The sequence below is a fragment of the Bufo gargarizans genome, chromosome 2 (genome assembly GCF_014858855.1).
Source record: "Bufo gargarizans isolate SCDJY-AF-19 chromosome 2, ASM1485885v1, whole genome shotgun sequence".
Classification (NCBI taxonomy): Eukaryota; Metazoa; Chordata; class Amphibia; order Anura; family Bufonidae; genus Bufo; species Bufo gargarizans.
Window position 1 is genome coordinate 485,829,156 of NC_058081.1, and position 14,749 is coordinate 485,843,904.

At 40.0% G+C, this 14,749-nt stretch overlaps 1 protein-coding gene across 1 annotated transcript in view; it reads right to left on the reverse strand.

The window, feature by feature from the left end:
- Nucleotides 1-273: 273 nt before the first annotated feature.
- Nucleotides 274-14,749, reverse strand: part of FAT2 (FAT atypical cadherin 2) — an 83,337-nt gene continuing 68,861 nt past the window's right edge. The window contains 4 exon segments of the mRNA XM_044281172.1: nucleotides 274-1,631; nucleotides 3,916-4,454; nucleotides 5,920-6,073; nucleotides 6,174-6,579. Coding sequence (XP_044137107.1) covers nucleotides 1,171-1,631; nucleotides 3,916-4,454; nucleotides 5,920-6,073; nucleotides 6,174-6,579 — 1,560 coding nt within the window. The 3' untranslated portion in view covers nucleotides 274-1,170.

Below are 14,749 nucleotides of genomic sequence, written 5' to 3' on the forward strand. Positions count from 1 at the left end.
CAGTGACTGAACGGAAGGCATACTGATGCAAACTGAACGGATTTCTATCCATTCAGAATGCATGGGGATATGCCTGATCAGTTCTTTTCTGGCATAGAGCCCTTTTGACGGAACTCTATGCCGGAAAAGAATAACGCTAGTGTGAAAGTACCCTAAGATCACTATGCAACACCTTATGCCACTCTGCTGTCCAGTAATAAAGCACACTGCTAGATTTTAGGAAATAAAGCTTGTTTTTTCTCGATAATATACATGCAATTATGTTAACAGAACTATTTATAAAAAATTATATTTTATTGTTTTTAAAAATACAGCTATATACACCAAAAGTTGGAATATAACAATATGGAGGGAATAGATGCATCCAATGCCCTCAGGGCCCCAGTGGCAGCATATACAATATACATAATTTGCCATATCACTGTGAGTTAGTACATTGATGTGCTCTGGCGATGGGACTATAAATGTCCTGTAAGTTCATTAGTCGTTGCAGACCTTATTGTACCTGAGCTGCCAGCCATATATATTTTGGTCCGTGACTTCTCTATTCCTAGAATTTTGGCAGCATTTTTGTCTTTTGATATAACACTGCTTTTATCATGCAAGCAACCTACAGTAAACAAATATAAAAATGCTGAGTTTTGCCTCCGCTTCTCCAATGTGCACCTACATAGTTTCAATAATAATAAGTTAATTGTATTGGTTTGTGAAAGTGTGCCTCAAAATGGGTTCTTTGCTATAAAAAAAGACTTCAGGGTGAGGTTACCTTCAAAGGGCTCAAAACAACATTCCCTGCCAGAGGTAATACTGTATGCCGTGCAGCTTTCTAGGGTCACCAGGACTTAAATGTGTCATGCACAGCATTTTATAGGAATATATGAGCTCTGTACTATCTTACTGCAAGATATTACGGTCTGTACATAGTTCCTCTATGCACACACTGGATGAACATTTTCTCTTCAAGATTATTCAGCACTGAGATGCTGAAACACAAGCTCTCCTTATGATGGCACAGATGAGAACCCCATGGCGGTCCCCAATGTATAGTTGCAGAATACCAACTGGTCTTTCTGCAGTGATGTTATGTATGGCCTCTTTCCTTTGCTTTCTTTAGTACTTCTTATGACCATTTCCAAATGTATCTCTTTGTAACCAAAGCACTGGTCAGTTTTAAAACATGACTTCTTCACAGCTGCCATAGTCACTTTCTGCCAGATCTGGAGCCTGGTAATTTGAATTCGGCATTGGTGGAACACCACAGTCTGCATAGGATGGTTGTGCCACGCTCAGTCGTACATTAAGACGCTGGAGTCCATCCTTGGCTGGGTAAGATTGGCCTTTGGGCTGTGTGAGTTGTGAGGGATAATAGCTAATTGCAGTGTATTGGTCCTGGCAGGTAGATGGTTGTGGAAAAAAATCATCCACATTCCGGTTGCTATAACAAGGAGGTATTGGGGCTCTCTTGTGGTTAGGTTGTAAAGGAAAGGGGAATCCACCAAATAAGGGCTCTTGCTCTGGTTCTCTTGGAAGGGGCGGAATAGGGGGGGCAGTCGAAGTTTTCGGTTGTGGATATCTCTGTATTTCTGCAGGACTATAGCTGGATGGCCAAAATGATGAATCACCCGCATACACTAGAACACAAGAAAATAATCTGCATTAGAATGAGGGTAATAGCTGTAAAGTATACTACTAGCTCTTAAAGGATATTTCCACCTAGGATCAAAAATCCACAGTCCCTAAGTTGTTGTCTTATATCAACATGGTAAAAATTATGTTTTATCATCTCTTGGTGCTAATCATTTATGAGAAAATGGAGTGACAACCAATATGATTGTCATTATAGATCCAGCAGGGGTTGTATTAATGTAGCTATACATCCCATCTCCATATCAAGCTCATCTAGGTAGGTCTGCAATTCAGGAGACTTAGAAAGCTGGGTTAATAAAAAACAGAAGCCAAGTCTCCTTGCCAGAGGAGAAAAGAAAATTACATTAATTAGACTACTTGTCACTAGACCTCGAATGTGTGATAATGTTGTAGCCTTCCACTCCCAGAGCTAACTTACACAGGTAACAAAATCACCTTGGCATTCCTGGAGCTTACAGAGAGTCAGGACTGTCAATCAAAACATGTAGGTACACTACGGGGAATTCCAGACCTCCAATTAAGACGAGTGACAACAAGTAGCATCTTTGCTGCTGTCACTAACTTCATCCACCAGGTGTCAGTAGCACATCATGTCTACTTATTGTAGTACTGTCTTCTAATACAGACATCAGATTTGGGCTCTCCAATCAGTTTTCCACTTGGGGGATAAGATTGACTACCAAAAAACTGTATTTAAATGTATTTAGCAGATCCATTCACTTCAACGAAGCAGAGCTGAAAAGTTGAAACTTTGTACTCTGTCTGACAGGACTTCCATCTGTGTAAGTCTTTTTGAAGGCACAATAGTGTGATCGACTCTGCTATTGTGGACTCAAAAAGAAAAAACTAAATGTAAACCGACAGAACTAAATAGATCTGCTGAGGGATATGTTTGAATTTTTTTTTGGGGTATTCAAACATAACCCCCTGGTGGAAAGCTCAGTGGAGCGCTAAAGCATTATGTGAAAAGCCCCTTAGGCAAGTGTAATTTTTAAGATGAGCTTTAGTGATCAGTTACATATGTTTAAAAATGTGCCTGCAGATTAACATACGGTGATATATGTTTGGTTCAGTAGAAACTGCAGGAGATCTGTGTCCATTTAACACCAGAATTCTGAATTTCCCTTCCACTGAGTAGTTTCTAGACAGCCCAGTGGTAAATTGCCACAAAGATGCCAAGCGTGACCCGACTTTACTCTCTATACCAGTGTTTCCCAACCAGTGTGCCTCCAGCTGTTGCAAAACTACAACTTCCAGTGTGCCTTGACAGCCTTTGGCTGTACGGGCATGCTGGGAGTTGTAGTTTTGCAACAGCTGGAGGCACACTCGTTGGGAAACACTGCTCTATACAATCAAACAGGTGGACTGGACATATTATCATGATTATCCGAGTTAAGATATATGTTCAGTTCTTCTGGCAAGTTTGCGTATTTCTTTTCATATCAGATATAATAAAATACATTCATGACTAACTTGACTGTATATAGAATAGGATGCATATGCGAAAGGGTTCAAGCACAGTTGTATTGAGCCATGATATGCTATTCATTGATGTCTATGGGGCCCTACTGTAAAAGTGTATGCTCCCAATTTCATACAGAGGCAAACAGATTGTTGGGTTCATATGGAATGAGATGTGGTATGTTCCAGTACATGTCATATCAAGGGCATACCACATATGGCAGCACACAGAGTTGTACAGAGCCATAAGGACTCTGTGGGCCATCATACTAGGTCCATTCACTCAGGTCTGGATGAGGCCCAAGCCATATAATCCTCTGCCATATTTGCTGATTTATTAATGACCCCAAATATATGCTTTAACGTCAATGAAGGAGGGGGAAAAGTATCTATTGATAATCCATGTTTATTCCCATTTAAATGTACCACCTAATGGCATCTATAAGATCCCATAACATACAAACATTAGTGGGTGCCTATTCTTCGCCATCCCCTTATTAGGAATCCAAAATGTTGCCATATAATATGCAAGTTAAGGAGCCTGGGCCTTCTTGGACAACCAGATGCACCAAGGGGGCTGATGTACTGTCTCCTTCCAGCTGCCATTTTAAACCATATGGATGTAATAGATCCTATTAGGTTGTGGATTCTCTTTGTCTATGCTTACACCGATGGCCTATTGATATTCTCCAAGATCCAAAAGTAATAAGATCACCGAGAAATGCCAGTGTAAATAAAGCCTTCCCTTGGTTACTGCCCTTCCATCTAGTTGAGCTTGGTATTTGAGAATATAGAAGAAACACTTACTGCTCTCTTCACAATCCCAGTTGTTTTTAGCAATGGACTCATTGTCAGAACTGGATGGAGGTGCTGGAGGTAGATTGGGTGCTACACTGCAGACAGCAGGGCCCCGGGTCCCCTGTGGTTTACAGAAGGTAAGTAGCTCTGGAACATTGTTTCTCCTTGACTGACCTTCCGCATCCAACTGGTTTCGAGGTACAGAACTGAGAAGGTTAAGTTCCATTGGTGCCCCTTGGGTGCCCACACCTATGTCTCTGGATATGTATTGTTTTAAGTCTGGGTCTTCTTGTGGGGCAGGTTTGTGGCTTCCAGCCCGTCTGCAAATGCGTTTTCTAAAGATGACAAAAAGTCCCACTAAGAACAGGACTGCAAGTACCCCTCCTAGGATTTCGACAATCTCCTGAGTTCCGGATATAAGGGATCTTCTATCTCTTTCAGGGCCATCTACTTCAGCACACAGCTGCCCACCATTAATATCACTGCAATTGCATGTGCTGCTGGGTGTGCAGAGGTCTGCCTTCCCACAGGAACCATCTTGACAGCATCTGCAAGAAAGAGAACATTTATAATTGTTCTAGTAAAATTAAGGTCTTTAGGATGCATCAAATATAGTTAATGGGCTATTTCAGAGAAAACATTTTGCGCCCTGTATTATATGTAACACTTGTGTGTACAGTATTGCTCAGCGAGCAGAGGTGACAATGACATCAGGAGAAAGCATCTTCCAAATGGAAAATTAAAGGGAACCTGTCGTCAACTTTAAGCTGACCTCACTGAGGGCAGCATAAATTAGTGACAGAAATGCTGATTTCAGCGGTGTGTCACTCATGAGCTAAAAGTAAGTGGTTGTTGAGAACCAGCATCATAATCATTGCAGAACAGACCTGGAAAAGAGTCAAATCTACTTGAGAAGAGTCCTGGTTATTCATAATCTCTCATCCATCTGCTGATGATTGGCAGTTCTCTCCTAGAGAGAAAGGGAGAAAACTGGGTAGAAGACTGTCAGTCATCAGCAGGTGGGCAGGAGAGCAGGACTTTATGAATAACCATGACTCTTCTCAGGTGGCCGGGACTCTTTTCCAGGCCTAGTCTGCAATAATTGTGATGTTGGTTCTCGACAACCACTTACTTTTAACTTATAAATGACAGACCGCTGAAATCAACTCACCTGTCTGTACTTTATTCTGCCCTTAGTATGGGCAGCACAAAGTTGATGACAGGTTTACTTTAAAATCTGTGTAAAGCACCATTACAACCCTTAAAGGGTTTCTGTCATGAGAAATAACGTTATGTAGCTGACTGACATTAGCGATGTGCTAATGTCATCAGTACATAACAGTATGCTTTATAACTCCCTGCCTGCCGCCGTTCTCTTCAACACCCAGAGGCTCGGTCTATGTATCCTTTGGCACACCCAGGTCCAGTTGATTGACTTTCGAGTTCTCCTCATAGTTCTCCTCATCCCACGCCTGCACCGTCCCCTTTAGTATTTGGCGCAGGCGCAGTGAGTGAAGAACGCGCTCCTGCTGCCGGCTTCCTTCCTTCTACGCCTGCGCCGAATACTAAATGGGACGGCGCAGGCGAGGGCTTTACGGGACACTAAGGAGAAGTCAAAAGTCAATCAACTGGACCTGGGCGTGCCAAAAGGTGCGTAGACCGAGCCTCTAGGTGCTAAAGCAATGCCCTAGTAGCACCCAGAGGCTCATTAGCATATTTTAAAACTCTTTATTTTTAGAGAACAGCAGCAGGCAGGGGGTTATAAAGCATACTGTTATGTACTGATGACATTAGCACATCGCTAATGTCAGTTAGCTACATAACGTTATTTCTCATGACAGAAACCCTTTAACCACTTGAGACCAGAACACTTGATGCTTGTTTGCTCCCCACCCAATGCAGAGCTGGAGAAAAGGTGATGTGGCCAACTTGTTGTTGGTTGCTGTTTTTTCCCATACAAGCTGCATGACTACTTGGCTACTATAATATTATATAGTAGTGATGGATCCTCACCTTTCACCTTGAAATCCTGGAGGGCAGCTGCATGTGAAACCATTGGAGATGGATGTGCACATTCTACCTTGCATACAAGAAGATATGGCACATGGGTCTATACCCAGATCACACTTAGGACCCAAGAATGGAGAATGACAGAGACACGAATAACCTGTAGGAAAAAGGTAATGTAAGTATATAAATATATTTTCATAATAAACATTGATCAGACATCTCTTCTTAGCCTTGTTACTTTTTAGTCAAGTAATTACCTCCGTTTACCATCTCTGCACACATTCTGCCACTTGGACATGGCTCCTGGCTGCAGGCTTGAGTATTTTCACAGCATGGCATAATGTTCTTCTGATGAAGAGCTGATCCCAGGCTTGCCACTGTTTGTCCATTAATGGTGATGTTATCCATGCAACCATGAAATCCTTTAGAGACAAGGCCGTCGTCTTGTATGAGTCCACCAATGATCAGGTGAGATGACTTCCCAATGCATGTGGGTAGAGGTTGCTCCATGTCCACACCATCCACATGGAATTTGACAGAAGAACTTGTTACTTCCAGCATAATACTATGTAAAGCTCCGTCATTTACCAATGTCTCCAAAAACAGATTCTGGGTGGAAAGTCCTTGGCAGAGATGCTTATAATGTACGTAACCGTTATCAAGCTGTAAAATGGTCAAGAGAAAAAAATGAAATAAACTTACATTACAAACTTATACAAACAAAGGTAAATTGTGGATCTCTGTGTTTGAGATTGAAGACAAGCGGAATCTATGTTTAGAGGCTGTCCGTTGTTGATTTTCTATATTTCTGCATAAATTTGACCTACAACTACATCAGGTTTTTACACAAATCCTACAGGTTGATAATGATAAGCAAATCAAACAAATAAAACAACATTTTTTGACTTGATCATTTATTTCTTTAGGAAAATGATCATCTATGAGTGGCAAAAGTATGTTAACCTTTAAGTATTGTGTAACCCCCTTGTACAGCAATAAATAAACATTTCCGGTAATTTTTGATTAGTTCTGCATATCAGGAATTTTAGTCCATTCCTCCGTACAAAACAGCTTCATCTCTGTTATGTTAGTAGGTTTCCTTCCATAAACTTATCGCTTTAGGTTCTTCCACAACACTTCTATTGGATTAAGGTCAGGACTTGACTTGGCCATTCCAAAACTTTGACTTTATTCTTCTTTAATCATTCTTTGTTAGAATGACTTGTTTGCTTAGAGTTGTCATCTTGCTGCATGACCCACGTTCTCTTGAGATTCAGCTCATGGATAGATGTCCTGACCTTTTACCTTAGAATTTGCGGGTATAATTCAGAATCCATTGTTCCATCAGTGATGGCAAGCCATCCTCGCCCAGATGTAACAAAACAGGTCCAAACCATAATTCTAGCACCATTGTATTTCACAAACGGGATGAAATTTTTATATTGGAATGCAGAGTTTTCCTTTCTCCAAACATAACGCTTGTCACTTAAACCAAAACACTCTATTTTAGTCTCATCATCCACAGTACATTGTTCCAATAGTCTTCTGGTTTGTCCAGGTGATCTTTATCAAACTGTAGATGGGTAGCAATGTTCATTTTGGAGAGGCGTGTCTTTCTCCTTGCAATCCTGCCATGCACACCATTGTTGCTCATTGTCCTGCAGATGGTGGACTCATGAACATTAACATTAGCTAATATGAGAAAGGCCTTTAGTTGCTTAGAGGTTACTTTGGGTTCCTTTGTGACCTCACGGACTATAACATGCCTTGCTCTTGGTGTGATCTTTGTTGGTTGACCACTCCTGGGGTAGGTAATAATGGTCTTCAGTTTCCTTCATTTGTACACAATCTGTCTGACTGTGGATCAGTGTCCAAACTCTTTAGAGATGGTTTTGTAACCTTTTTGACCCTGATGAGCATCAACTACTCTTCTTCTGAGGTTCTCAGAAATCTTCTTTGTTCATGCAATGTTAGATTTCCACAAATATTTTGTTTTGTTGTTAAGATCAGAAGTTGATAGACCCCTGTTCTTTAAATAAATAGGTTGCCTACTCACACCTGACTCTATTTTCACCTTTAAATTATCTGCTAATCCTAAAGGTTCACATACTTTTGCCACTCACAGGTATGTGATATTGGATCATTATCCTCAATACATAAATAAGCCTAATATTTTTTACTTATCTTTATCTACTTTTAGGATTTGTGTGAAAATCTCTTGTAGTTTTAGGTAAAATTTATAAGAAATATAGAAAATTCAAAAGATTCACAAACTTTCAAGCATCACTGTACTTCATTAGTCCACTGCTGCCATTCCATCTCCTACTGGGTGGTTGCAGAACCACCGTGGCAACCAACTGGTTTGATTTGGGGCTAGATCTAAGGGCGGTCCCCTGGTATACACCCTTTAAAATCTATACAGTGACTTCACTGTAGAGGAGCCACCAGATCACTACCACTTGGAATAGTCGTAGTGTGGTTGGCTGCATTGATGAATGGCACAGAGGGAACAGGCAATAAACATATTCAGGAAACAGACAGAGGTCAGGGCTGGGTAAGTTCGTACAAATCTGGAATCTGGAATCCGTACACAAGAAGACAAAGAAATAACAGCTCTTATGCTCCAGCAAGCTAGAGAGACCAATATTTGTAGAGACCAATTACATGGTCAAGGAAGTGAGGTCAACAGCACAGCTATATTTGAGCTCATTAGTCAAGAAGCTGAGCACTGAATCAGAAATGGCATTAACCCTTGTAGTGCTGCAGGGAAAGGTCTCTATCATGCACACATGGGAAGAAACCTTGCAACTAGACCGCAGCCTGTAGCATGGGAGACAGGATACTGAGCAGGGGCAAGGTGAGAAATGCAACGCCCTTGCCAGCTCTTGATAGCGGGACAGTGGTGGCCATGGAGTGCCACCATAACACTGGAATCCCCCATTGCTCCCTGGTGGCTCTTGACACACAGTTAATTGCATGTTTTGTTTTTTTCCCATTCTACATTTTCCTACTGTTTATCCTCCTGACAAGCCCTTTAATGTGAATGTTCACACTTGAACACCATTTTATATATATTTTTTTTTATCATTGAAAGAACAGCAAATGCTGTTACACATGAATGAACAGTACTCAAAGTAACCAGTGGGGTAGTTTAAACATTTCTGCTCTATTTCCAGCATAGTTATTAGCATGTTAACTAAAGGGATTGTGTAATAATGAATTCTTCAAGGACACAAACATAATGAAGAAACGCAGAAAACTGACTTAATTATTTGTTATACCAGACGCCAAATCTACAAGCAATTAGCAAGCAGAAACAGAACCAGCACATATAGCAAACACATTATGTGCAAACAAATTTTGAGACAAATTTTTTTATGAGCTACAAAATGTTAAAGACATGCCTCCCACTGAGGTGGATCCAAGCATTATCTAGATGGCCGTTCATTTAATTATTAAATTGCCATTGGTGAGGATCATAGAAACGTCAATTTAAAAAGAGGTTCTCTTGAGGAGATAACCCTTAAGCTAACCTAAAAAGTTGTGCTTTAGGATCCTCTGGTGGATTTAGGTCCTAACACTAGATCCAACAGTGGACAACCATATGTGAAACTCATTTGGAGCCTATAACCACATGTAAGGGACAGTTTCTATTGGTCTTGCTTACTTTACTCCCTTTAAAAACGCATGTTTTAACGATATGACCTGTGTTTACAATGATAATAGTGCAAATCATACTCTCATGGTAGGCCCTAAAGATGCCCATAAATATCTGACCAGCCGACCATCTAATATGAATGGGGAGGAGAAAGATTAGACATATCAGTTTTAATATGACTAATCCTTAGTTCTCATGGAAGATTAGACACGATCATATCCCTATTGAGATCACAAGTATATATTGGGGTGGTCAGAGCTATCTAAGGTTTATGGCCACCTTAACCGCTTTACGTCCGCCCATAGGATATAAACGTCCTATGGGTGGACCTCTATTTCTGAAAGCACGTTTTAAAACGTCCTTTCAGAAATAGCAGCTGCACGCTAATCGTGCAGCTGCTGATCGGGTTGCCCGCTGTCAGTGACAGCAGGGCAACCCAGAGATAAGGCAGGGACAGTTCCCAGGTGTCCCTGCCTTCCGGATCGCTGCAGACACAGCGCTCGCCGAGCGCTGTGTCTGCAGAGCAGGAAGCGCTGTGCGCTTCCTGTTCCGGCCCGGCGGTCATGTGACCACCGGGACCGGAGCGTGCAGGAGCTGTGTGAGGTCTCTCACAGACCTCGATCAGCCCTGCTCTGAGGCTGTACAGCGCAGAATCACGCTGTACAGCCTCTCTGGGGGGTGCATTTCCACTGTAACTGGGGCTACTATGTCAGCCCCAGTTACAGGAGAAATCAACAGTGAAAAAAAAAAGAAAAAGTGAAGCAAATGTCCCCCAGAGGTCTTGTATGACCTTATGGGGGACGAAAAGTGTAAAAAAAAATAAAAAAAAAATAAAGGGTTGAAAAAAATAAAATAAAAAAAAGTTTCACATGTAAAAAAAGGTCCCCAAGTAAGGAATAAAAAAAAATAGAAAAAATAAAAAAAAATAGACATATTTGGTATTGCCACGTCCGTAAAAACCAGCTCTATAAAAATATCACATGAGCTAACCCCTCGGGTGAACACCGTAAAAAAAAAAAAAAAAAACGGTGTCAAAACAAGCAATTTTTGTCACCTTGCATCACAAAAGGTGCAACACCAAGTGATCAAAAATGCGTATGTCCCACAAAATTGTACCAATAAAACCGTCACCTCATCCCGCAAAAAATGAGCCCCTACATAAGAAAATCTCTCAAAAAATAAAAAAACTATAGCTCTTAGAACATGGAGACACTAAAACATCATTTTTTGGTTTCAAAAATGCTATTATTGTGTTAAAGTGAAACAAATAAAAAAAAGTTTACATATTAGGTATTGCCACGTCCGTAAAAACCAGCTCTATAAAAATATCACATGAGTTAACCCCTCAGATGAACACCGTAAAAAAAAAAAAAAAAAAACTGTGCCAAAACAAGCAATTTTTGTCACCTTGCATCACAAAAGGTGCAACACCAAGTGATCAAAAACGTGTATGTCCCACAAAATGGTACCAATAAAACCGTCACCTCATCCCGCAAAAAATGAGCCCCTACATAAGAAAATCTCTCAAAAAATAAAAAAACTATAGCTATCAGAACATGGACACATTAAAACATAATTTTTTTGTTTCAAAAATGCTATTATTGTGTAAAACTTTAATAAATGAGAAAAAGTATACATATTAGGTATCGCCACGTCCGTAACAATCTGCTCTATAAAAATGTCACTTGACTGAACCCCTCAGGTGAACGCTGTAAAAATAAATAAATAGAAACTGTGCTAAAACAACCAATTTTTTTGGTCACCTTGCCCCATAAAGTGTTATAATGAATGATCAAAAAATCATATGTACCCAAAAATAGTACTAATAAAACTGGCACCTTATCCCCTAATTTCCAAAATGGGGTCACTTCTTGGGAGTTTCTACTGTAAGGGTGCATCAGGGGGCTTCAAATGGGACATGGCATCTAAAAACCATGTGGAGTTCCTTTTCTTCTGCGCCCTGCCGTGTGCCCATACAGCAGTTTACGACCACATGTGGGGTGTTTCTGTAAACCGCAGAATCTGGGTAATAAATTTGAGTTTTGTTTGGCTGTTAACCATCGATGTGTTAAAGAAAAAATTGGATTAAAATGGAAAATCTGCCCAAAAAGTGAAATTTAAAAATTTGATCTCCATTTTCCTTTAATTCTTGTGGAACGCATAAAGGGTTAACAAAGTTTGTAAAATCAGTTTTGAGTAACTTGAGGGGTGTAGTTTCTACAATGGGGTCATTTATGGGGGTATCCACTATGTAGGCCCCACAAAGTGACTTCAGACCTGAACTGGTCCTTATAAAGTGGGTTTTGGCAATTTTCTTAAAAATTAGAAGAATTTCTTCTAAACTTCTAAGCCTTCTAACGTCCTAAAAAAATAAAATGACATTTCCAAAATGATGCCAACATAAAGTAGACATATGGGGAATGTTAAATAATAAATATTTTATGAGGTATCACTTTCTGTTTTAAAAGCAGAGAAATAGAAATTTAGAAAATTGCGAATTTTTCACATTTTTGGGTAAATTTGGGATGTTTTCATAAATAAAGGTGAAATATTTTGACTCAAATTTATGACGATCATGAAGTATAATGTGTCACGAGAAAACAATCTCTGAATGACTTGGATAAATAAAGGCGTTCCAAAGTTATTACCACATGAAGTGAGATATGTCAGTTTTGCAAAATTAGGCCTGGTCAGGAAGGGGGCAAATGGCCCAGATGGGAAGTGGTTAAAGAGCACATGCCATCAGAATCAACCCTATTAAACTGCTGATTAACATGGTATGGTAATGGTATATATAATGCAATGAGAAATTTTGCACAGGTATAATTGAATAAGCTTTTATGGAGAAGTAAATAACCACAAAGTCAGGAAAAATACATCCCCTATACCTATTTCAGTGCTGCCCCTGATCCATGTGGCCCTATGCAGGAGAACAGTTTGCCCTGGTTTATCATATTGGTTTGTTTTGTAAGACTAATTGCAAACAATTGTTGGTGACAGTGAGAAAAAATGCCTTTTCTGACTGAAGGAAATTGATGATGGAAATGATTAGGCTCAGTTTACATTTATGTCGACTTTTTTGTTGTTCTCTGCCATCAGAGCACCAGAAAAACATGATCCATTATATGGCATACAAAGGATATAATGAATACAAACAGAACACCTCCAATTTCTAGACGGGATGTATTAATGTCATTGGTAAAAAAAAACAAAAAACGGAAAACTCCTTTCCATCGTGTTTCCATTATCCTGCAGACATTCATCAAAAATAACGGAGACATGAAGCAACAGAGTCAAGCTGATACTAACGTTACACCATTGAAAGCAATGGTTATAATAGTGGAAACAAGTTTTCCATTTTCTGTTCTTTATCTTAACAACTCAACTTAACTTAAACAATTTGTGCTCATTTGAACATTTTTTTTTGCCAGATTTTACATGCTCAGAGGTCTCCATTAGGCTCCATGCCCGTCTGCTTTGGAGGCTCCGTTAGGAGCCTTCATTGTAGATTCTGTAAAAAATACAGACAAAATTGTGCTCTTTTTTGTCAGGTGAAATGGCAGATCCTATTATAGTAAATAGGTACTGTAATGTGGTATTCATTTATATTATTTGACAGAAACGCTGCGTCCATTATTTTCATAGTTCTGCTTCTATAATGGAGCAGAACAATAGAACTAAAAATGCCAACATTAACCCAGCCCTGGGGTTGAATAGCACCTAGATATATGAGTTGACACTAAGGTTGCCCTCGAGTGGGTAAACCACCAGTTTTGCCTGTATTACCAGCAGGAGGCACATAGAATTGACACTAATTTTCAGTAACCTCCTTGCTTTTAACGACTATGGGGGTCACTTGCTCGCATATTGCAGCCCAAAGGTCATATGCATCACAATCTGTGGATTTTCCCTGCCTATGGCAAGTCTAAAAAATTATACGTAGTGTGTGTGGGGAAGGGGACGGGCCAGCAGGCCTGTCTCATTTATCATCTTATATGCCTGTTTTTGGCGTAGAAAATGTTCTAAATTAATTTAAGCCAGCAAGGAAGGTGGCTTACATTTAGACCGGCGGTGGAGGCACCAAAGTTGTGTAGAGGCTGGCGCTAGACTGCTAGAGCAGGGGTTATTAAGACCCATGTCTAAAATGCCAGTCTTAATAAATGACCCCCTATATCTCAGGCTGTTTAAAGGGGTTTTCTAGGATTAGAAAATCATGGCTGCTTTCTACCAGAAACAGCACCACACCTGTCCATAGGTTGTGTCTGGTATCGCCACACACCTGTTAGAAGACAGCAGTCATACTAATCCTGGACAACCCCTTTAATAGCTACACCAGGAGATATATCACTGCCGAAGGAATATCATTTAGATTTCAAGTCAGGAGTGAGATCTGCAGGTATTACTGATCTTACAACTGATCAGATTTATCAGACTATCTCAGGCTGTATGGTGGCAAGCACTGCAGTCCCAGTCTTGGTTTAAAGCATAGATTCTTAGCTTTAAAACAAGAGATGCAAATAACTACGAGATATAGCGATACAGCCCTTAGTAGCAATGGGGTGTCACTATTGAAACTTACTGGCACTTCTATATACCGGCCTCTGGCTGGTAAAACTGACTAGTGGGAACCCTAGTAATAGATAGTATGGTAGTCATATTTGTGGTGACCCAGCTTACCTAAATACAGATAAAATGTCTTGATAATGTCTTCATAGATTTGTAACAACTTGACAAAAGAAGCTATATATACTATTTAGCTAGTGAAAAGTCTTCTCAGAAAATTGTCAGCCTTTGGTTGTCCTCATTTAAAGTTTTTTTTATTTTTTTCTAAGCACCACACTGGTTCATAATCTATGTCTGACGTTGTGGCTCAGTCTCAACTGAGTAGAGCTGAGCTGCAATAACATACACATCCTATAAATCTATGGTGCGGTTTTCTAAGCGGATAACCGCTTTAAGCAATTTTTTGATTAGTAGGTACAGGCTTATGTTTGGTAAAGCATCTCTGCAGGTGAAAGTGAGAGGTAAATTATTTGGTGAAAGATGCATTCTGAAATTGGACATATTTTTATAGGAAGAATTTGGTGCCAGTATCATGTGTCGCCATGACTGTGGAGTAGGACTTTAAAGGAAGCCTGATATCAATTTTCAAGAATGTCATATGACATTTTGTTT